General features: G+C 34.0%; 1 protein-coding gene across 8 annotated transcripts in view; it reads right to left on the bottom strand.

Moving 5' to 3' along the window:
- LOC143249272 (microtubule-associated serine/threonine-protein kinase 3-like) overlaps positions 1-23,411 on the bottom strand; it is a 192,348-nt gene that overhangs the window by 117,338 nt on the left and 51,599 nt on the right. For 7 of the 8 annotated variants that reach the window (XM_076498816.1, XM_076498817.1, XM_076498823.1 and 4 more), the window contains exon 3: positions 21,206-21,285. In XM_076498816.1, the coding sequence (XP_076354931.1) occupies positions 21,206-21,285 (80 nt within the window). Of the gene's footprint in view, positions 1-21,205; positions 21,289-23,411 lie in introns of those variants that run through there. The other variant, XM_076498822.1, reaches the window with a different exon arrangement.

The following is a 23,411-nucleotide window of genomic DNA, read 5'->3' as shown; positions in this document are numbered from 1 at the left end:
GAACTACTTACATGAAAAATGTGTTTGTTTGACTGAGAAAATGTCTATTTTCTCTATGGTATAAATAAAGTTGAACAACAATGAAAGCCTCGGTAATGCATTCACTTGATTTTTCTTTTTTTTTTATTTCTGTTTCGAACAAATAGAGACAGTCTGAACGAAACATGTTTGTCTGCTGGATGACAGAATGCAAAATAAATTTTGATTGTTTATTGATATGGTGGGTGAAACGTGCGTTTATTTGCTGATGGTACATTTATAGAGTTGAACAGTCTGAAAAACAATACGCATTTAAACTTAGTTTTGTTACTTTTTATCATATGTTGTATTTTCTTATTCGTAAACAGCCTAAACCTTACTTATAGAGTATTTTCGTTGCTGAATGCATTAACAAAACCAATATAATTTAAGGTTTTATTATTATAGACATACAAGTGAATTATTCCAACGTATGCTGTCTATCTTAACCTAGTGAGCATCATTGGTATATCAAATATGTTAACATTTTGTGATATATTTATACCCCACCAACATTATTATAACACGTAAAATGAAGTGTTTGTTATAACACCTTTCACTTATACAAAGCAATAACAATTTCGAGATACAGGTTCGCCTTATTGCCATCGGTTAATAAAGTATTGAAATAAACATGAAATACAAGCAGCGAGAATTAGCTACTGTCAAGGTAAAATATGTTATATTTTATACTAAAACCCGAAATTAACTCGAGAAATCTCCCAAATAATCTACGAAAACTCAAATCTGCATCGGTATGTAGTTGCATTGATGTATAAATAAACTTAATCTCGGTTTACGCTTGTTAATGTAATGGGGTATTTTTATACGTATTCTACTCCAAATTTCAACCTGATATAGTTACCCCCCAAAAAAATATATATATATCGTCCAATATTAGAGATACTCATAATTGTTTTGTTTGTTTTTAAAAGCAGATTTTCGTTTTTCTGATTAATATATAGAATTATTACGTATATCAATATATTATTACTGTCATGTGGTTAGTAATGTGAAATTGAAGCTTTAGTAAACCAACTAGTAAATATTGGCTTCATTCATCAATAGTATTCAGTTACAGATGATGGTGGTATTGTACTATTGTTAAGACGTGATTAGTTAAGCTAACACGGTGGGTCAGCGGAAGGGGTACCAAGGTTAGTTAGTATTTGGTTTTTGGTTTCACGAGGTGGACAGAACACAGGTATTCCTTTGTGTGGTTTTACACCAAAAACAACCTACACTTACAGGCCATTAGTTTAACATTTTTCCTAGACATGGTTTTACCACAAATTACAAAAGAAGAGAAAAAGTAATAAAACATTGATATTTACTTCAAAAGCAAAATCAGTTGCGATTCAGTCAGTAATTAAACTAAGAGCTTACTCTAGTAAAAAAGTAGGCTAGGCCGGTATTTATATACACAAATAAATTACTGATTGTTTAGACCAATATACAACGTCAATATACATAAAACTACTCATAGTTTAGACCCCTACAATAATATCAACATGACAAAAAACTACTTATGGTTTATACTAGACAGAATCATTATAGAAGTTTTAATATCAAGTACCAATGGCAGTGGTGACACCAAAGAGTGACGTGGAGTGGTAGGTACTACCCCTGAATTTGTCTGCTCACCTCCCCCTCTTTAATTTACTAAGACGTTTATCGCGATAAAAACTATATCTTCCAGAGCACAATAAGTTCACTTACCAATCTTTAGTTAACCCTTAATGTTTTTAATTTAATTTTCCAAAGGTTTCGTTCTATCTATCATATCTAAAAATGCCTTCGCTTCGGTTCACACACCCATCTGTTTGTCTTTCTTTTGTCTCATGACTTTTAGAATCCTAGACTCGGAACTGACCATCAGTTAAACATCTTGTAATTGAATCTACTATTTCGCTCGGAATAGATACAAAGTGTTTTACAACGTGTGTTTGGAACTGACTTTAGCGTACATATCACTAAGCACTCTCACTCTTCAATATTTAAAGAGCATAGTTCTCACAAAATCCTGAAAAATAACAAGTTACATAATTTTATGCAGTGCACTTTAGTACGTATATCTAATGAGTTACTCTTAACCTGCAAGTGCATCGTACAACTTACTTTATTCGCATGTCTGTTAGTTTAAAATATTCTTCCATATGACTCCATGAAGCCTCTTAACGTGTATGTGCATTACCAGCGTGAAGAAATATCAATGTTTCGACAACGAGTTTTATTCCAGTACATGCCAACAGCTCTAATTAACAACTTATATTGTATGCATACTGCATTTGTCGTATATGTGTGTGTATATACACACACACACACTTAGTTTGCTGGCTTTGTTTCCACGTTCCTTTATGATACAGTATTTAATAACGGTAGAAAGAACAGGGCTATTACATATTTGCTGAAAATTACCAAATGTTTGGTCTCATTGTTATAGTACAAAATTTATCATAGTTTACTGACTTATCTCTTCCCCTTCCTTCAGTGGCAAGACTTATAACGTTAGAAGCCAGGTTTTGATACTAATGGTTGACTCAACCCATACAGCCCATTGTGAAACTTTCTACTTTACAACATATAAACAAAAGTGATTATGAGAAAGATATTGTGTAGATGTGTTCTCTGTTGTCACATGATTAAGTAATTTAAATTTATATGCAAGTGCAAACCTTTGCAGAAAACATTCCGGTTGAAGAAACATGCATTGTCCTACAGGTCCTATCATTCTCAAGTTTTGTCCAAAATTTTCCGTACATATAACCAAGACTTAACGATTTGTTTTCCTGTTATAAATATCAAATAGCTCGTTAATATATCTCATAAGGTAAACAAACAATTGGGAATTTAAAAACCTGCAAATAGGAATCGTACAAAAGCAAGGAAACTAGACTGGAGATACTGTAGACATTATTTACTCAAACTACAATTCCACATTTTGGCTCCGTGCTGTTGCCTAGAACTATATCAAACTACAGTAAATAATGTCTACAGTATATTCAACCTTGTTTCTTTGCTTTTTTTACGATCTATATTTGCTGGCTTTTTTGTACTCAGCTATGGGAAAACGGTTATTTGATATGATAGCTAAGTTTATGCATTGTAATGATAATAAACATAGCTGGTAGCTAACGCAAATGGTTCATGATGATTCACTGTAACTGTTGACTATTTGATTGCATTAGTTCGAAATATAAAACGTTAAGCTGCAACTGGAGATTGTCATGGAGATTTGTTTGATATACTGAGCATTTGTAGTTTTTCTTACAGCAAAGTCACATCGGGCTATCTGCTGAGCCCACCGAGGTGAATCGAACCCCTGATTTTAGCGTTGTAAATCCGTAGACTTATCACTGTACTAGTGGGAGGCAGCATTTGTAGTTTCTGTGTAACTAAATTCTGTTTTTATAATGCATAGTTATGGGCAATTATATGCCTAGACTAACACACAACTTCCATTAAACGCGTATAAAATTTTACCACTAGAAATATTTTAAAATAACCATATTCGTCTAAAATATCGCTTTAAATAAGCCCTCGTTTCTTTTAAAGTAAATATTCTTCGAATATATGTATATTTAATATACGTATATTCATTTTTTTACTCCTTTATTTCATACGTAATATAGGTGTTGACTCACTAAAGAGACCTATTATACAATGTACAAAGCATTGAGTATCAACATGTTATAGTCATCTAATTATTGGCTGGCGATTCCAGTTTCACGCTATACTATCTGTAAAAAAAACTAGCTTCAACGAGTAAAGACAATATCGTTTACACTAGAATAGTGATGTGTTTAGCTTATGTGAAATACAGGAGACAGAGACAAACTTTTTAACACCTCTATGACCTTTGCAGTGCATTAAAGTATTCTACAAAACGTCTGGATACAATATGCCAAGCTGTTTTTGTTGTATACTGGCAAGTGATTAATAATTACAAACAAGCAGTTCTAAACATATTTTCTTTCAATTCAATTCGACCAACACTTTAAAATCTGTTTAATGTCCATGTTGCCCGAACGTACTTTTTAGGGTTTTGTGCAATTCCTTGGGTTTTGTGCAATTCCTATGTGATTCATGATACATCATTGTACACAATATGACGTGGCAGAGTATTGCACACTTAATAATTTATAATAGGGGAGCACAGCAAAAAATTGCGTATATTAAAGAAAAAAAACTATTTTGAAAATTAAAAACACGAATTTCGCTGTTTTATTTCCCCGATATCAACTAACTTACTACATTGAAATTCTTCAAATATTTTCTTTTATCAAAGCTTCAGTTTTCCTTACACTCAGTTTGACGTTGTGTTCGTAATAACAGACTAAGGAATGCTGTAACAGTGCGGTTGTTTACGTCACCAATAGCACACGAGTGAAGTTCCCAACTGCTGTTTTTCGAGCTCACAAAGCTTGTACGTGTCGAAACTTATACATCGTAAGTAATCGACTGATATAAACAATTCAATACCTTGATTTCTGTATAGAAAGTTCCTGAAATAAATAAAATTTCAGACTAACGGCAGATTTCTGTTAAAAACGTACACAGTTTAGGAAAGAATGACCTTTGTTTAAGGCTTGACAAATTGAACACTGCGATTTTCCTCCATGCTGTCGATAGTACTTTACTTGCATTATGGAGATTCTAATACTTTGGGCAGGGCGTGACCTAATGACTATCATGTTCGAAATGTGTATCCCAATGTACAGGTTTTATTGCCAGTTGCTTGTAAAAACACGCTCTGCAACTCAGAAGCCGATGGAGCGCTATAAGAATGACGGTCAAATCCCACTGTTCGGTCAGCCAAACTGCATATCGGAACGCTATAAACACTTTTATCAAAATAAAGCAGAAAACAACGTTTCGACCTTCATAGGTCATCTTCAGGTGAAGAAAGAGAGTTTATACCTGACCGTTGCAGGGCACATGTCTTCGGACAAGATCGTAAACAGGTACGGATTGTAGGGGACGCTCAGTTAGTGTTAGGTTATTAAATTAGTATAGGTATACATGTGTTCCTTTATATTGGTTTAATTTTTTGTTTTAGTTGCTGAATAAGTAGGGCTTCTTTGATTTTGTGTTGTTAATATTTGTTTCCCTACTTAATATCTGGGTGTTTTCTATGGTTATGTTGTGTTTATTTGATTCGCAGTGTTCAAATACGTGTGAAGGTGTTTTTTGTGTTCGTTGAATCTAGTTTCCATTTTTCTGCTTGTTTCTCCAATATAGAAGTCGTGGCAGTTGTTGCATTGTATTTTATAAATTATGTTGGTGGCGTGTTTGTCAGTGTAGTTTTTACATAGTGTGGACTTCAGTTTTGTACCTGGTATTTAAATAAATTTTATGTTTACTGGAATGTTGCGTTTTAATTTTTTTTCTTCCAAATGTTAGTTATTTTTTCGCTGATGTTGGGAACATATGGTATACAGCAGTACAAGGTTTTGGAGTTTGTTGTATCTTGAGTTTTATTGTTGTTTGTTTGTTGTTGGTCTAGGTGTGTGCGTATAATTTTTTCCACGGTTTTTTTTTAAGGAAATTTGTTGATGTTGATGAAGTGTTGTTTTATTTTGTTGGTTTCATCGTTAATTTTATCAGGTGAACATAGTTTTGTGGCTGTGTTTATTTGGTTTCTTAATATGTGCTGAGTCCTCGGGAATGTATAATCCAGTATGGGTGATATTTCGGTGGATTTCTGTTTTAAATTATGTATCGGTTCTTGTGATCTTGAGGTTAAGAAATGCTACTTGATTAGTTTTTTTCCTGTTCGCAAGTGAACTTAATGTTGGGGTGTAAAGAGTTAATGTGATTGAAAAAAACTATGTGTGTTCTGTAGATGTGAATCCAGCAATTGTATCATCAACATACCTGTACCATTATAGTGGTGGGTGTAAGACTTAATTGGTCGCTTGAAATTCAGTTTGTATCATAAAAATGTTGGCTAGAACTAATAACATAGAATTCCCCATACTTTGGCCATTTATTTCTAGGTAGGTTTGGTCATTGAACATAAAATTAGTTTTGTTGGTAGTAAATTCTATAAGGGTTATTAATTGGTTAATGGGGGTGTATATCAATGGGTTGGGGTCTTGGATATAAAGTTCTAAAGCTACCTTGTGCAAGCTTCAGTGGTTGAAACTTCTGTTAAGAGGGAAATTACATCAAAACTGGCCACTAAGGCATTATGAAAAAGGAGCCGGCTGATGTTACATATTTATAAAATGCCCACTCTATGTATTTATTGAGGTTATAATTAAATGATTCACAGTTGGACATTATGGGTCGTAGTGGACAATCGGGTTTGTGAGGTTTCGGGGTGCCGTATAGTTGTGGTGTGCGTGAGTTAGTTCTGCATATGTAAGAATAAAGGTTTTCTGAGACTGTGTTGGTTATTTTCATTTGTAGCAGTATTTTGTTCAATTTGTTTTCACATGTTTTTGTGTGGAGTAATTTAAATTTGTTTGTATCTGATGACATGTTCATTTTTTTATTTTTGAATGCATTTATTTGTGTTCATTATAATGCATTGCCTTTATCTGCTTTTAAAATTTTGATGTTGTTTTAAGTTTTTTATAGAATTAATATATTTTCTTGTGAGATTGTTTTGTAGTTTCTTTTCTGTGAAATTATGTTGATGGTTTTGCGTGAAATTTCTTTGTAAAAGACGCTGTTTTGAGGTGTTTCAGGGAAATAGATGTTTTTAGTTCTACCTGGAAAGATAGGTTGTTGGTTGTCGTCGAAATTGTTTTCTTTTTAGTGGTTGTTTTCCGTTGATTTGTTGGTGTTTTCAATTTGTGTGGAATGGATCACCCAGTCTTCTGGCTTAGTCTTCCAGACAGGCTTTCATTTGGATGGATGGAATATTTCTAGGTGTTACTGTGAGGTTAATTCCTCAGTTGAGTAGATGTATTACGTCATTCCTTATTTGTCGGTTGCATCTGTTACTGACGAGGTTGGTTGATGGTTTGTCATGTTGGTGTCTTGTTTTGTTCTGGAGGATCTTTTCTTTGTCGTTCTTACTGTTGCTTTGATTGATGTTGCGTTATAAACAGTCACAAAAGTATGTTCACTCGATAAAATTAGCATTAGCTGACGGTTAATTATTGCCGCTATTAGGTTAGTCGTAAACCAAGCGATGGCGCTGTGGTTGATTCTTCATCATTTGTGTGTTGTGTGCGCTCATCGTCGGCTAGACACATACTTTTGTACTATGTCAAGCTTGTGTTTTCGACATGTTTACAATCATTTGTAATGCAAAGAGCAATAAAAGCAAGTATGCGCACTGAAACATTTATGGCAAAGCTATTTGCTGCTGTCTCTAATTTTGAATTATTAGGTAGCTAATTCTTATAAAAATCTGATAATATTTTGTAACATCACATTAATTATAACTTAGCTTTCCTCATTATTTTAGAAATGTAATAACCGTACAAGTTCTTCGTTTTCTATCAATGTGATATTGAGCTCGAGATCTCACGTGCACTATTCAAATTACCATATTAATCCCGGATGTTGGAATAATGCACACGCAAGCTGCCCTAACATTCACAAGAAACCAACAAAATAAATGCCGCGCTTGAAATGAATATTTTTGGCAGGTTTTGTGTTGGTTTATTTCAGACAAGCTGCTCGGCACTAGCCGTCCTTACTTTTGAGTTAATAAAATTGGATTGTTTATTTATTTATTAAATTTTGCGCAAAGCTACACGAAGGCTATCTGCGACAGGGAGGTAACTAGTCATTACCACTCACCGTCAGCTCTTGGGCTACTTACTATTTTACCAACGAATAGTGGGATTGACGATCTCATTATGACGTTCCCACGGCTGAAAGGGTAAGCATATTTGATGCGACAGGAATTTGAACCAGCGACCCTCAGATTTCGAGTCGAGTGCCTTAACTTGGCCACGCCGGACCCAATAGATTAGATTAAAAGAAAGGCATCTAGTGAAACACACCCAACGCCAACTCTTGGATTATTCTTGTGTAACCAAATAGTGGGATTTAGTCGTCACCATTATAACGTTCCTACAACACTCAAGTGTGGAGCGTTAATATTATTCTAATTTACGATAACGTGAAGCGAAAGCTAGATCAGTAGTTAGTCATTATTGAGGCATACTCACGTCATAATGGGATGACATGCAATGGCCAGCTCTTCTGTAACTTTTCTTTTTGCAGAACACATAAAAAAGGCGTCGAATGAAAAACATCACTATTATAGTTACTAGAAATAGTTGACACACCAGAATATCTAGAGAACTGAGAGAGGTAAAGTTGTTACATTATATTATTTTACGTCCTTGAAATATTCATATTTAATGACTGAGATACTAACAAACGCAACGATATTTGGAAGTAATTAGTATAAAAACGTCAAATCCTACACTTCAACTGTTCTGTTTTAAATAATTTCCAAATATCACTGGAATAAACTGTCTCATTTTCTTATAAAAAAATTAAACACCTTCATTCCAACGGGTAAAATAGTTCATACCAATCCAAATGTTTTTGCATGTGGAGTAGGTGGTAATTGCGTTTGACTCGCAATCTGAGGTTTGGGGTTCGAATCCCCGTCTCACCAAACATACGCTCCATTTCAGCCGTGGAGGGGGCGTTATAATAGTGATGGTCATTCCCACTGTTGGTTGGTAAAAAGAGTAGCCCAGGAGTTGGCTGCGGGCTGTGATGATTAACTGCTTCCCTCTAGTCTTTCACTGCTAAATTAGGGACAGCGAGTGCAGATAACCCTCGTGTAGTTTTGCGGGAAATTCTCAACAACCGAGAACGAAAACCTAGTGAACAACTATCGAGTTCAGTACGTTGCGTTTTAATCGCATTTCTCGAAAATGATTTCGAGCGTTTTTGAGAGTCAGATATTGATTGTTGACGCGGTTTCTGTCGGGTGTGACACTGCAGTAGACAGTTACTTTGATCTGCACGTCTAATTTTCCCAAACTTACAAGTTAAATATTTCTGATAGCAGAATTATTGTCAAGAAAGCAAGAAAAACTTTGATAAGAATTAATACTTTCTGTTAATAAGCACAAAGATACACCACCTCGATTTTAATGTGATAAGTCGTCAGACTTAAGCACCGATCTACTAAGGGGGGGGGTAATATTAATTCTTTTCATAGTATTTTTTCTTGAAAACTGTAAATTCAAACACATATACAACGTTATTCATTATATTTCTTGTAACTCAGTATCTTGATAAAGTGATAAGGATGGCTAATTAAATGGACTTAACATTTCTATGAAATATAACATTATCTATTGAAACGACAACTTGTATTCGTCGAATGGAACACGGTTTACTGACACATACATCTGCTGCGTTAAGAAAGTCGTATATTATTCACCTACAATGAAGATTAGACGTATGTCTAATTTCGCGCAAAGCTACTCGACTACTATTTGCGTTAGCTTTCCCTAATTTTTAAGTGATAGTTGTTGCTTTGAATTAAGCACAAAGCTACACAATGGGCTATCTGTGCTCTGCCCACCACGGGTATCGAAACCTGAATTTTAGCGCTGTAAGTCGGAGACATACCGCTGAACCACAGGGGGGCTTAAAGTGATAGACTAGAATGAAGGCATACAGTCAACACTAAAAACTCTCACGTTATTTTTTAGCAATAAATAGTGAGGTTGACACTCGCTTATAACGCCCCCATGGCGTCGAGCGCCCTAAAAAGTTGTTATGCATGTGTATTCACAGACATAAGAACAAGTGAAAGCAATTCAAAAATGTATGTAAATCTAACTTATTTAACCATCTCAAGATTACTTGAAGAACGCTGTTGTTATTCACATAGTGTAAAGTTACGTACACAATAGGCTATCTGTGCTCGGTCCAGAGCAGGGAGTCGAACCCCAGACTTCAACGTTGTAAATCTGTAAATTTACCGTTGACCCAATGGGGGAGCCTTGAGGAATATACAACATATGCTAACACTCTAATTCCATCAATAATATATAAACCTACAATTTTTTGCACAACTTATTTCAATAAAACTAAATCTATTAAAATTAAGGTGTGTAATTTAATTTGTTTTTTGTGAAACTAGTTAGGTTGCTTTGTTTTGGCGTTTGAGTGACTCAAGTATTTCCCTGGTGAGTGTTTCTGTGAAAAGTCCTGAAACACAAATTTAATAAATTGCAATGCACTTTCAATTCCCTACACACATAGCGATCACAGGCTAGTTTAATTAAAAGTAACTCGACATGGTAACACACTAAAAACTCTTGCATGATAACAGATCTGATTGCGTGCATAGAGACATAATCAGTGAAACGTTTTGCGACACATTTTATTCTGTTTAAGAGAAAAAGTAATTAAATGGTATCGAGATTTCTTCAACTGAAACTTGTGTTATTTTAACAATATTATATATTTTCACCAGGTCGCTTGGGAGGCTGCAACGTTTACAATATATCCATGTGTATATCAACAACCTAGACTATTATCGAGTACTTCTACATATGGCAAATAATGTCATTTTAACCGCAATATAAATATATCACAAATAAAACAGTTACATTCTCATAGTAAAGTGTTAGGACAAATTCAAAAATTATACTTTAAAGAAATATACTTTTAAAGAACAGTAGAAGGTACATCACAAGTGAAATAACAACTTATTAACCTTAATATTTAGTACAATAGAAACTTAGTGGAAGTGCTCGAGTTCAGCAAACAGTTAATATTCTGTTGTCCCCTTTTTGCTTTAATAACTGCAGACAGTCTTTCAGATATTGTTGGAATATGTTTAATCAAAGTGACCTTTGGGATTGTACTACAAATGTATCGAAATCACTTCCACAAAACTTCTTTGGAAGTAACTTTTGATTTCTCAAGTTTTGATCTACCAAAGGCCAGATCTGCTCAATTAGGTAAAGATCGAGGCTCTTTGGGGTCCATTGCATCATTTGAATGATTCCAACAGCTTCTTAGCCAAGTAATTTCTGCGTAGGTTGGATGGGTGTTTGGGGGACATTATCTTTTGGAAGTAGAATTCTTTACCAATAATATACAAACCATTGACAAATCAATATGTGATGGTACGTACCTTGGTCCATTATTAGATTTATTTCGCAAATATATCCTGTTGCCTTAGAACAAAACACCTCAGAATCATCACACTGTCTCACCCATGCTTCATGGTAGGTGCTGTGCATTGAGGTAAGTATTTTTCACTTTCTTCCGCCGGACGAACACTTTGAACCAAATATGTCAAACTTGGACTCTTCGCCCACAACACTCTTTTCCAATCATCAACAATTCAGTTTTTGTATATTTGGCAATCTGTTGACAATACTTGCAGATCGAAGTAAATGTTTGTTTCAACTGCTACATCACAAAACGTTCCATTCTCGTTGATTCTTCTTGATGCTGTGAGTCTTTCTATCGTCTGGTACATCGTATTTTATCTCATGCTTGATTGAGATCAGTGACAGTTTTTCTTCTGTCCTGAAAGCTGTATAAACGAAAATACTTAACAACAAAACCACTGAATTTAAGTGTTTTCGTTTCCTGATTTCAAATTCACCTGTCTCAGTCTCACGATTTAGTGTGTGCTGATAATGTTTGGGGAGCATTTTAAGTCTATAACAATTTATAGGAGTCCAACCAGCATCAAGTAAAACTTTTATGCGAACTCTCTGCTCTACTGAGGATTCTTTACGCTTTTTGAACCCTGACATGACAACAAAACTTAATATATAGTGTTAAACATTGGTTTTATCAAGGTTTATTTGTAAAATGCTATTAAACTGATGTGTTCTAGCATAAACTGGTACCATATGCCAAGTTCTTTCTATATAGTTATGACACTGTATGGAGTACCACGACATTTATTTCAGACCCTAAATTTGATGAGCATGTTCATTTAAACAGAACTCTTATGATTTGTCTTTAGTATAAGTGTAAAAAATAAGTATTCTCACCCTGTCTCATACAGTTGTCTACAGGGGTCAATGAAGCATTACCTTAGTGTTGAAATTTACATTCTGTAAACAGCATCGAAAAATTGGCCCCACAAATGGAAAGAATGACAAAATATGCAGTTCTCCAACTGTTCTGCAAAGTGTCAATTGAAAGAATGAAACTGTTGATTTTTTACGACAAACTTTCTTACAGCAAACAGCGCGTTATGGTTGAATCATGAACAAATACCAAATTTTCCCATTCCATGAGCTTTCTGATGCACGTGAATAGTAAGTATATCAGGAAAAAAGTATATCATGCATAGAAATTGGTCACAGCCCCAGTGAGAATTAGGATATTAAATTAAAAATTAAAAATGAATTTTGTTCTGATAATATTCTATTATTCGATATGAAAATATTAATTAAATGGCAACTTTGTGTGTTATAATTCACACACATTTATACGAAGAAAACAGCCTTTTAACCCTCAAATTACAACTATTCACTAACAATGGGATTCACATGTTATTTGTTTGTTGTTAAACAGAAAAACTACACAATGAACCATCTGTGTTCTGCCCAACGCAAACATCAAACCCTGATATTTAGCGTTATAATCCCAAGCCTTACTGGATGGTAAATCATTGAGACAGTATACGTTTTTATCTATTACAAGAATCAGTGTAAAGAGCTTACACAAGAACTAGTGGAAATCACCAGTTTTTACGTAAGTTGTATTGGAAGTACTAGTATTTATTGGTGGGATATTAAATGCAGTATTGCTGGTATTTTTCATAATTCTTATGACGTTTGAGACCATGTAACCAAAACGTTATTTAGCCTACGAAAGAGCCTTAAGCAGTTTGGTACATAAACAGTTCAGGAAGATGTCTTAATATCAAAAAACACATTTCGAAGTTGCTAATAAATTACATTGAAAATGAGGTTGGCATCTAAGAGGACACAAACACACGCACATAAAACGTGTATTTCCTCGTTTGTAATCGAATAAGTTTTTAATCTTTTCGCCGTTAGGGTCGTCTTTTCATAATACGGTATAACGTTAGAGAACAAATCTCGAGCTCTGTTGGAAAACAGAAATAACTTAAAAACTGGCAACAGCTTGTTTAGAGTTTTGTTTATATACACCGCAATAAATAAACAAAATAAGAATGCTTAATAATGGTTAAGGATAGTCATAAAAACGTAACACATTCCAATTTGCGCGAGGTAAATAAAAATGTTCGCTTATTTATCTTGAACATTTGCATGGAACGTAGGTAATATAATTACAACACGTGTGGTTTAGCAGGAGTGTTTCGTGCTGATTAAATTTAACGTTTATCTTAATAGACTCCTGCGGATAACCCACTATTCCTTCAATATAAATTAATAAACAAACTCTTCACTGATCACCAATTGTATATTTAATCAACTTCAATGTTCTTTTTTGAATGTCCTACAGCGAATATTAAACATTCGAACTGGGATGCTTGTCATCAGAAATCGAAGCCCTCCCATGTGACCGTGTCTAAGGTTTCAAGCATCACGTGATTTCAAGGATGGCGCGCATGTGTAACAAAGTTTCTGTATGAAATGAAGACCTCACACTAAAGAATACGTATCTAGTAAAGCATAAACTTTCTTTGTGTGACAGGTTAACAGTTCGGTGTATCGTAAGTTATGTGTGGAACTGCTGTCATCTTAACCACTGGAATCCCACGAGGGTTAAACTAATGGCCAAAACACACGCTTCAATTTACAAGCATGAAAACAATTCTCCAGACAAGAACATACCAGTATTTTTAATTCTTCTAAATTTATCATTATTAATATTGACCCAATTTTGAAAAAAAATGGGAAAATTACAGTTTGTGTCCTTTTAGTGACTTTTTATTTTACTTTAACTGCATATTAAAACGATACATTTACCCTACATATTTTGTGTTTCATTGATCGCTTTAATTTGACTATTTCACATATTTTCTTCATTAAACAGTCCCATTTTTTTCTTACTTACGAAGTCCCTAGTCCGGAAACTTTCCACTATATTGTATAAATAAGAACTACCATTAATTCGTCGACTGAATATAACAAAGTACAAGGCACCGTTACGAATACTACGCAGTGGGTATATTAAAAATAACAAAATATTTCACTAAATTCGTGAACTGCGGATCAGAAAACAAAACCAGATGGTTCATGGTCTTGTTTGGGGAAATAATTATTTTAAAGAGGTTGAAATAATGTATCATTCACACGTGCCTGAGAGTGTCTTGCGTATAACCAACAACAGACTCCTAGCAGTTGTAAAGGGATATCTGCTATTGAAGCCCACTTGAAAGGCTTAAAGAACACAGATAAATTGGCATTGGAAAAACAATTGTTTTATTATAGATATGGAAGTAATAGTTTCAAACTCTAGAGCTACCGAATTGAAAGCATGATCCACATTCCATTAGAGTATACACCCCAGGTTTATGCAGCATGGTGCAGACCATAAGAAAGCTAGAGAAAGGATAAAAACTTTGATAAATGTGGAGATATTTAGTGTATCCTCTTCATACACGACAAACATTCATTCTTTACATCAACAGACCTGATATCTTAAGTATGATCCGTCAATTAGACGAGTGCTACAGCTGGGTAAACATTAAAGGAGCTACGAAATGAGATAATCAGAAACGGACAAGAAAAACTCAAATATTAATTAAGAACAGCTGTACAGCTATGGAACAGTCACAACGAAAATAGAAGACATCATCTTAAAGGATATGAAAATTTATTAGACAAAAGATAGAAAACTTGAGAAGCAGGTATTTACATGAACAGAAAAAAGTGATTTGGTGCAGCATAACAACATAAATGTATCTACTGTAGATTCTAGTACATTCTCAAGAAAATAAAATTATATTTTAAAATATCAATGATTCTGATGCTTAACACGCTAACATGTAAGGACCTTTCTGTACAATGATGTTTTGTTACATCAGAATTTCGTAAAGATTATTCTATTGCATTTAAATATATATAGAATTTTGCACTTTACATCAGAATTTGGTAAAACGATAGCAATTATGGCTTTAACGTATTTTGAAAGCTGGCGAACAGGAGTACAATTATACTTGTCATAATACAAGAGTATTAGGCCTATTATATTTTTAAACGCCACATTCTTTATCTAGTCCCTTAAATTTTTAAGAATTAAAATAGTTTAAAATACCATTCCATCCACAACATATTCGCCAGATCCATTGCTGAGAGCATCAGTGAATTTTTGCACTTAAAGAACACATGGTATTCCATATACAATTTAATTTGTTGGTGATCAGGCTATCTTTCTTAAACCTTTTTATTTCTTTTTTTATTAACAGACTTCAGTGCTTCTCAGAAATATTAAACACCTGCGTAAAGAGAATTTTTTCTTTTAAACCCTGCAATTCATTTTCGTATTCTGTATAAAAGTTTTTGTAACTACATGATAGAAGAATACAATAAACATGTTAAACTGTGGTATGTTATATATACATACACATGCATATAAGAATATTGCCAAATTCTTTACATTGTCATAAATATGAACATGTTTCTCGTACAATACTAAAATTAAAATGGAGTGTTAAAAAAAACCAAAAAACTAAATATACCAACTACACTGTGTTAGATTTATTAACAATCACTAGTGGAAACCGTCAATACGAGGTAACACCACACTGTTAAGGCTCTTTGGTTCATTTTCTGTAGATACAAGATGACTAGAAAACGTATTTCTAATTGTTAATTGGGCTTCAAAGACTTAGTACCCTATTTATGAAATCAAAGCTTTAGTTATCAGCATAATGTCAAAGTAAATAACAAGGACAAAAATATTTGCAGGATAAAAGCGTTAAAAATGAAGGTTCGGAAAGATCACAATATATTTGGATCAGAAGCAATGAAACATCTACGAAACGAACACTAAGATTTAAAGACAGTGATTTTTGCAAATTATAAATTACTTTCCATTGCATCTATCTATCTATCTATTTATATATATATATATATATATATATATATGTTGTGTTTATAAGTGGTAACAAAAGTCTATAAAGATGTAGATCTAATCTACTATACTCAATTAGATTCCTTATAGCTAAAATGTCTCACTAAAATCTTCTCTCTCCTGTACTAGGAATCAGTTTTGGCTATTTTTTGTAAAAGACATAACTCAAGTGATAAAAAAATATTTATTATATTAATCTCAGGCCACTTTCTAATGATTACAAAAAGCAAACCGTGCACTGTTACTCACTTTAGTGATATAACATTTTGAAAACACGTGTTGCAAAAGCCTTCACCCCCGAACAAGATTGTACATTTAATATTTGGTTGAAGCTCCAATGACGGTTGGAAGTTGTTCCAGATAACCCTCCACAAGCTTGACACAATATACAATAACTGCTTTTGTTCACTCCTCTCTGTAGATATTCTGCAGATCTTGTAAGTAGGAAGGATGTCTTCAATTTTGCTTGTTTGAATTTCTCGCAAAGCTATACGAGGGCTATCTTCGCTAGTCGTTCCTAATTTATAACTGTAAGAATAGATGGAAGGCAGCTGGTCATCACCACCCACCGCCAATTCTTGGATTACTCTGTTACCAAGGAATAGTGGGAAGTATCGTAACATTATAACTTAATTATTTAAATTATGAATCATTCCATTGGTCTATCGTTGTACTATTGATATGTTTCCTGTAATAAGAAGGATCTAATTTAATCTATCTTTTTGTTTGTTTTGGAATTTCGCACAAAGCTACTCGAGGGTTATCTGTGCTAGCCGTCCCTAATGTAGCAGTGTAAGACTAGAGGGAAGGCAGCTAGTCATCACCACCCACCGCTAACTTTTGGGCTACTCTTTTACCAACGAATAATGGGATTATCTGTCACATTATAACACCCACACTGCTGAAAGGACGAGCATGTTTGATATGATAGGGATTAGAACCCGTGATCCTTGGATTACGAGTCGAGTGCCTTAACCACCTAGCCATGCCTTCAATGCACATGAATTTTCAAATCTCTCCACAAGTGTTCGAGTGGATTTAGGTCTGGGATTTCGTTTGGCCAGCCAAGGACTTTAATTTTATTTCTCCAAAACCATTCGTGGATTGCCTTTGATCAGTCGGCGAGGCCACTATTATGTTGAAATGTAAACCTTCGACCAAGTTTTAGTTTTTCAGCTGACTTATTCGGGTTTACCTCCAACATCTGTGTATATTTCCAATGTCCATGATCTCTTGAATGCGTGCAAGTTTCCTGGTGTCAGTTGCAGAAAAGCACCCCTACAGCATTGTGAACCCACCGGCATGGTTGACAGTTAGGACTACATATATCGGGTTTGTTGGGTTTCTGTCATACATATCGTTTGTCATTTAACCAAAAGTCTTATTTTGCTCTTTTTTGACCATAGAACTTTCTGACACATTGTTACAGAATTATTGAAAGGTTTACGGGCATAATTCATCCGTTATCTAAGATGCATCTCCGTCACAGCCAGGTAGTTAAGGCGCTCGTCTCGAAATCTGAGGGTCGCAGGTATGAATCTCTGTTACACCAAAACATGCTCGCCATTTCAGCCGTGGGGCTTTATAATTTTACAGTCAATCCCGCTCTTTGTTGGTAAAAGAATAGTCCAAGAGTTAGCGGTGGGTGGTGATGACTAGCTTCCTTCCCTCTAGTTTTACATTGCTAAATTAGGGACGTCTAGCCCAGATAGCCTTCATATAACTTTGCGCGAAATTGAAAAAAAAAAAACAAAGCGTATTCTTGCCATTCTAACATACAAGCTTTTTTATGTAAGGTACATCATATTTTCAGGGGGTGTACAATAACTTCAGTTGCTGGTACTGAAGTCTGTAGCTCATTCATTGTCGCTGTTGGCTTAAAAGTCGCTTGTCTGACGATTTTTCCAGTACAGACTTTCTTAAGGCAACCTGGTCTTAACAAGACTGAGGCAGTGTGACACACTTTCCATTTCTCAACAACATATTTTTACAGTACTTAATGAAAAATTGAGAATCTTTGAAATTGATTTATTGTCTTCTCCGGAATTGTGCTTCTGAACAATCTTCTGTAAAGAAACTTCTCCTCATTCTTAATATGTAACAGTAAACATAATTTTAACTTCCAAAATACTTTGCTTAAATAATACTGATAGCTCTATATGACCCAAAGTATTTTTTACATGGCTCTATGATGTATTTCGGTATCTGATAGAGCTGTACAGAGACACTTGTATTTACTTTAGCAGAGTAGTAAGGTGAAGGTAAATCGACAATGGTAAAAGCTGAGTTGGTGAAGACTTTTACAACACGTGTTTAAGATCTTTTGTGTTATATCACTAAACTGGGTTACAACGTATCTTTTGTTCTTTGTGGATTTTAGAAACTGAGCTGAGATTAATATTATAAATAATTTTGGCCAATTGAGTTGTCTTTCGTAAGAAAAATGTCTAAAATTTATCACCAGCATGGGGAGAATACTTTTGCAAGGCACTGTATCTCTCTGTATGAACTGTTTGTCATTGGCGCAAGAAGTCTACAAAGGTGGAAGTGTCATCTTTGTTACACCAGTAATCAGAGCCCTTATAGCTATATATTTGTATTAGTGTTTTTCAGATATTGGAAATCTGTAAAGATGGAAGTCTGATCTGCAATACGCTAGTAATTTGAACACGTGTCAAGAATCCTAAGATGCTCCGTGTACACAACAACTAGACCTTTCTCCTTTTCTAACAATAAGAATAAAATATACTTTAACACGATGGCCTCGCTAAACCCAATTGAAAAGAAGTCACATAAAAGTTTAACGTCAGGGAAAATGAGCAGTAATAATTTGGCCTAGATACCCTTAACAAGAAGTGACCCAACAACAGACAAAAACGTGGTAGTTACACAGTAGCACTGTCTAGATTGGTTGGTTATCTTATACCAAATGTCCTACATTTCCAGAGTTGGCTACTGCTTAAGAATAAATTAAGTAATAGTGTGTCTGCGTGAAACCTATGTTACTGTTATTAAAATGTTAAACTTTATTACTTATGTAACCTAATACTCCTTTGGTAAGCATCGCTTAAACCATTCCACCTGCGATACGATAACTTTATGAATACGGAATTCTAAAAGAACAGAATCGCTAATTAGTTTAGTCAGAAAAGAAATAAGGAAAGTTTGCTTGATCGTTTCAGACGTGTCGCGCGGGGTAACGCCAAGTGCAAGCAGCTGGTAAACCGCACCCACTGTCTTATTCGTGAACTACTATTAACTAACCAAATAGTGAAATTTGACCGACACTGTTCTGGCTCATTCACTGCCCCAAAATACGGAGACTGTTGATACAGCAGCAAGCACAGGAGAAAGAGAGAGCTAAATATATACAGCGATAAACAGATGTAAAACAAGAGAAACAGAGCGAGATGGACAGAGACAATCAGGTAGAAAGAAAGACTCTAGAAACCATATTTACTCTGTTCAATATACATATATATTTTATATGTATGCGGTAAACAAATTACACAAAACAGGAGTTGTTTTGACCCTGAAATAAAACCTTTTTTTATTTTTCGCATTAACTTCATGTTTCGTAGGGTTTCAGAATTACTGTATCTTTTACCCTAGTTGATGAGCATTGAATGACTAACTATTCATGTGTTAAACATAGATTATCTACAATAGAAATTACAGAAAGAACTCAACTTTGGTTACATTTGAAGCCTATTAACGATAGAGAAACATATCTACGTGCAGTGATTGTTTTAGTTATGTTAATAAAGTTATATAGTATAAATACAATTAAAAGTGTTTCTAAACCTGAATTATTATTCTTATCCAAATTAGATCGTGTGTATGTTTTCAGACCTGCTTAAAAACAAAACAAAAAAAACAATAAAATTATTTTTGGAGATTTAAAATAATTAAAACACTTAAAATAATACTTGTGCAGGAATAAATAACACAACCATATTCAACCATATCCAAGTTGCTCATTAGCGCCAGTGTTGAATGAACTTCACTGGCTGTTGTTGAACGTACTTGTGAGGAAGGCATAAGGGATCTGTAATAAAATTAAAGAGTTAAAGAAAATATTGCTGTGACATGACACTTCTGTCAGTTTTCTTTTGTTGGTCCCTTCAACAATTTTTTTCCAAACAAACAGACGTTTTATTTTCGTATTATTTGGTGTAAGTAGCTTTAAAAAAAGACGTAACTTGTGATAGTACTTACCCTTGGTCTCAGAAAGAGGTAGTTAGGTCGTACAATTTGTTGATTTGCTTTCATCGATGGCCAATTGGCTTTATAACCAATGGCTCTGATCTCCTGTGGACTGTATGCGGTCCCCACCTTGTTTATAGAGTATGACACGCGTGTGCGATTGATCTTCATTGTCTGTGTGTAAACCACAGGCTTGTCTATGTCCATGTCGAGGACTAACGTCGATCTACCATTTCTATGTTGTAAAGTATGGTAGAAATAGGAAAGACTTGGGCTGGTGATGACTTCTTAAAGTCATAAACTCTCCCATAGCTCTAAGGGCGTTCCTTTCTGTCCTGAATTGCTTTAAAGGGAAAGTCTTAGAAGACGAGTAGGCGGGAATGTATCTAATCAGATTTACTTTGGACTGGCTACAAACTGTTAGGTGAACAAGTCCACAGAATTACCTGAAGACAGCACCGGACATTTTACCATAACACACTCAACAAGTCAAGAAACTAATGAATCCTCTTGTCTCGTTCGTGAATTTATCATGTAAATGATTTAGTGGTTTGTTTTCAATCCTTTCAAAAATAAGGAAAGTTGTTTTTGACACTGAATCGGTTGTTTGGTTAGGTTGGTGTTTTATGGCGCAAAGCAACTAGCAAAAACAAGTGTCAACATTCTTTAATTAATACTTAAGTGTAAATAACTTACTGAAATATTACTATCTTATTAGTTAATTTTTAAATTAAGGAATTATTAAAAAGTGTTACTTACTAAATGCGTGAATCAGGGACAGTGTAGGTATTAAACTAATATAAATAGTTGTTACTTTCTCAAAATTTCAATGAGCAGATGTCTTACCAATCAGGAAGTCCAGTTACTCTAACATGAAGCCGAATCGCTATTTAAAAAGAAATGTCCACACATGCGAGTAAAAATAACTCATTGGAAGAAATTATACATAAAGAATGGAGCCTTCCTATGATTAGAAATTCAAAAATTGGTAACATACCATGCTGGAAGATAGAGAGGGCGCTGATTGGCCCATAGACGAACTGCGCATCCGCACCAAGTTCGAGGTTTCGGAGGTTCCTGTTGAAATATTAAACACACGAATAGGTATTGAAAATAAACAACGAATAATAATACTTCTTTAAACTATCAAAATTTATAAATTTTACAGGTAAATAATGATATAAAAATCATTTGCAATATAACATATACAGTGCTATTTACTTTATCTTTACCGAAAATTAATATTTCTACATAAATAGCTGTAAATATCTGTATTATGGTTGTCATATTCCTGATAGGGGAAAAAAATAAAGTAATAATTTAGCGACATCTATGAATGAAAATATATACCAAAGATCAACTCTAAATTTTTGTTCGGTTTGTTTTGAATTTCACACAAAGCTACTCAAGGGCTTTTTGCGCTAGCTGTTCCTAATTTAGCAGTGTAAGACTAGAGGGAAAACAGCTAGTCATCACCACCCACCGCCAACTCTTGGGCTACTGTTTTATCAACGAATAGTGGGATTGACCAAACATTATAGCCATCCCACGGCTGAAAGGGCGAGTATTTTTGGTGTGACAGTGATTCGAATCTGCGATCCTCAGATTAAGAGTCGATCAACTGTCTAAAACAAAGGTGATAATAACAAATTCTTTAAGACTAACTTACCTAGTAAACCCATACTGGAATACGTTTACATTTTGATAAATTATCAGACTTTACATTTTAAGCATATACAAAATTAATCGAATAACAAATTTACTATATATTTTTGTTTTTTACACTAGTTAAATAACTTCTGATAAGCACATTACAGCTGGTAATAGAATTTAAAATACTTATTTTGATCATTTAAAAAGATTACACTGTTTCGTGTTTTTTTTTTTTTATTTATTTTTTTTTGCAGACATCATTCACAAGACTTGAAAGTGAACCCTTAGCTGGTCTGTGATTACCTCAGAGACTATATTAAGCAAGAAGCAAATACTGAATAACACATACACACAAACAAACAAAAGATAAAAAAAATATTAAAGTACTGGTGTCCTGTTGGTGAATTCCAAAACTAATTTTAAATGGATGTAACCTAATAACATGAAGCAAAACCATTACATGGAGGTTTAACGTAGTTGAAGTAGTTAAACTTTCTTGTAAAAAAAAGTCAGAGAGTTAATTTTTTTTAATGAAATCATGGGTATGTTGAGATTTAAACATGGCTGTAATAGGACTTTTGGAACACACATTTTTAAAACCTTTATACTGGTCATTTGGATGTTGTACGAAAGGTCGTAAAAACGACATTTTGCAGTATTTTGATTTTATGGTAAAGAACCTAATCATTAACACATTGTTAAAAACAAATATTTTAAGAAAAGTATTAAATTATGAAAGTATGAAAACGGTACGATCCACAACTCTATTAATGAATCATAAAAGTATGAAAACGGTACGATCCACAAACCTATTTATGATAATGTTTGTTTAGAACTTTATAAAAAATAATGAATTATAAAAATATGAAAACAGTACGATCCACAAGCCTATTTACGATATTTATTTAGAACTTTACACCCTTTTAACCTTTATCATTTATATTTTATCATTATTAAAGCATTAGGATTTCCTAAAAGATCCATTTTCTTTATATAGTGTCACAAAATATTTCTTTAAGAACTTTAAAATTAAGTTTTATAGATTTTGTGTATATTCTCTCACTACAGAAGATACAAAACTAACATATGTGAACAAAACAATATTTTTTTTTATTTCAAAGAGTAAAATTACTGCACGTATTTAGACAAAAAGCTTAAAATATTGCATCAGCCACTATTTCTCACAAATAGACCCAATACTAATTTTCCATGTGTACCTAACAAGCCGGCTTTTTATTCCTTGCAAGGAAGGCGCGCAGCCAATATATAAATGTCTGGACTTCCATTACGTAAACATTCGTCACATCTCACACAGTACTGTTGATAAATACGATTTTCAAAGGAGATAGAAAACGTTTGTTATGGGTTTTTGAAACCCTCGAGTGTTTAATGTAGTCTACATCCCGTAAACACTTTAAACTCTCGTATTTTTTAACGATCTTCATAAAACTGGTAACTCCACTAGCAATATTTTGCCAAATAAAGTTGTGATAACACTTTAATAGCATCATGATGATTGTTACGAGAGAAGACAGCGTGTGGTTTGATGC

This window comes from Tachypleus tridentatus, chromosome 4 (assembly GCF_004210375.1).
Source record: "Tachypleus tridentatus isolate NWPU-2018 chromosome 4, ASM421037v1, whole genome shotgun sequence".
In the NCBI taxonomy this organism is placed as follows: domain Eukaryota; kingdom Metazoa; phylum Arthropoda; class Merostomata; order Xiphosura; family Limulidae; genus Tachypleus; species Tachypleus tridentatus.
Note: the sequence above shows the minus strand (reverse complement) of the source record. Positions and strands in the feature narration are given on the sequence as shown.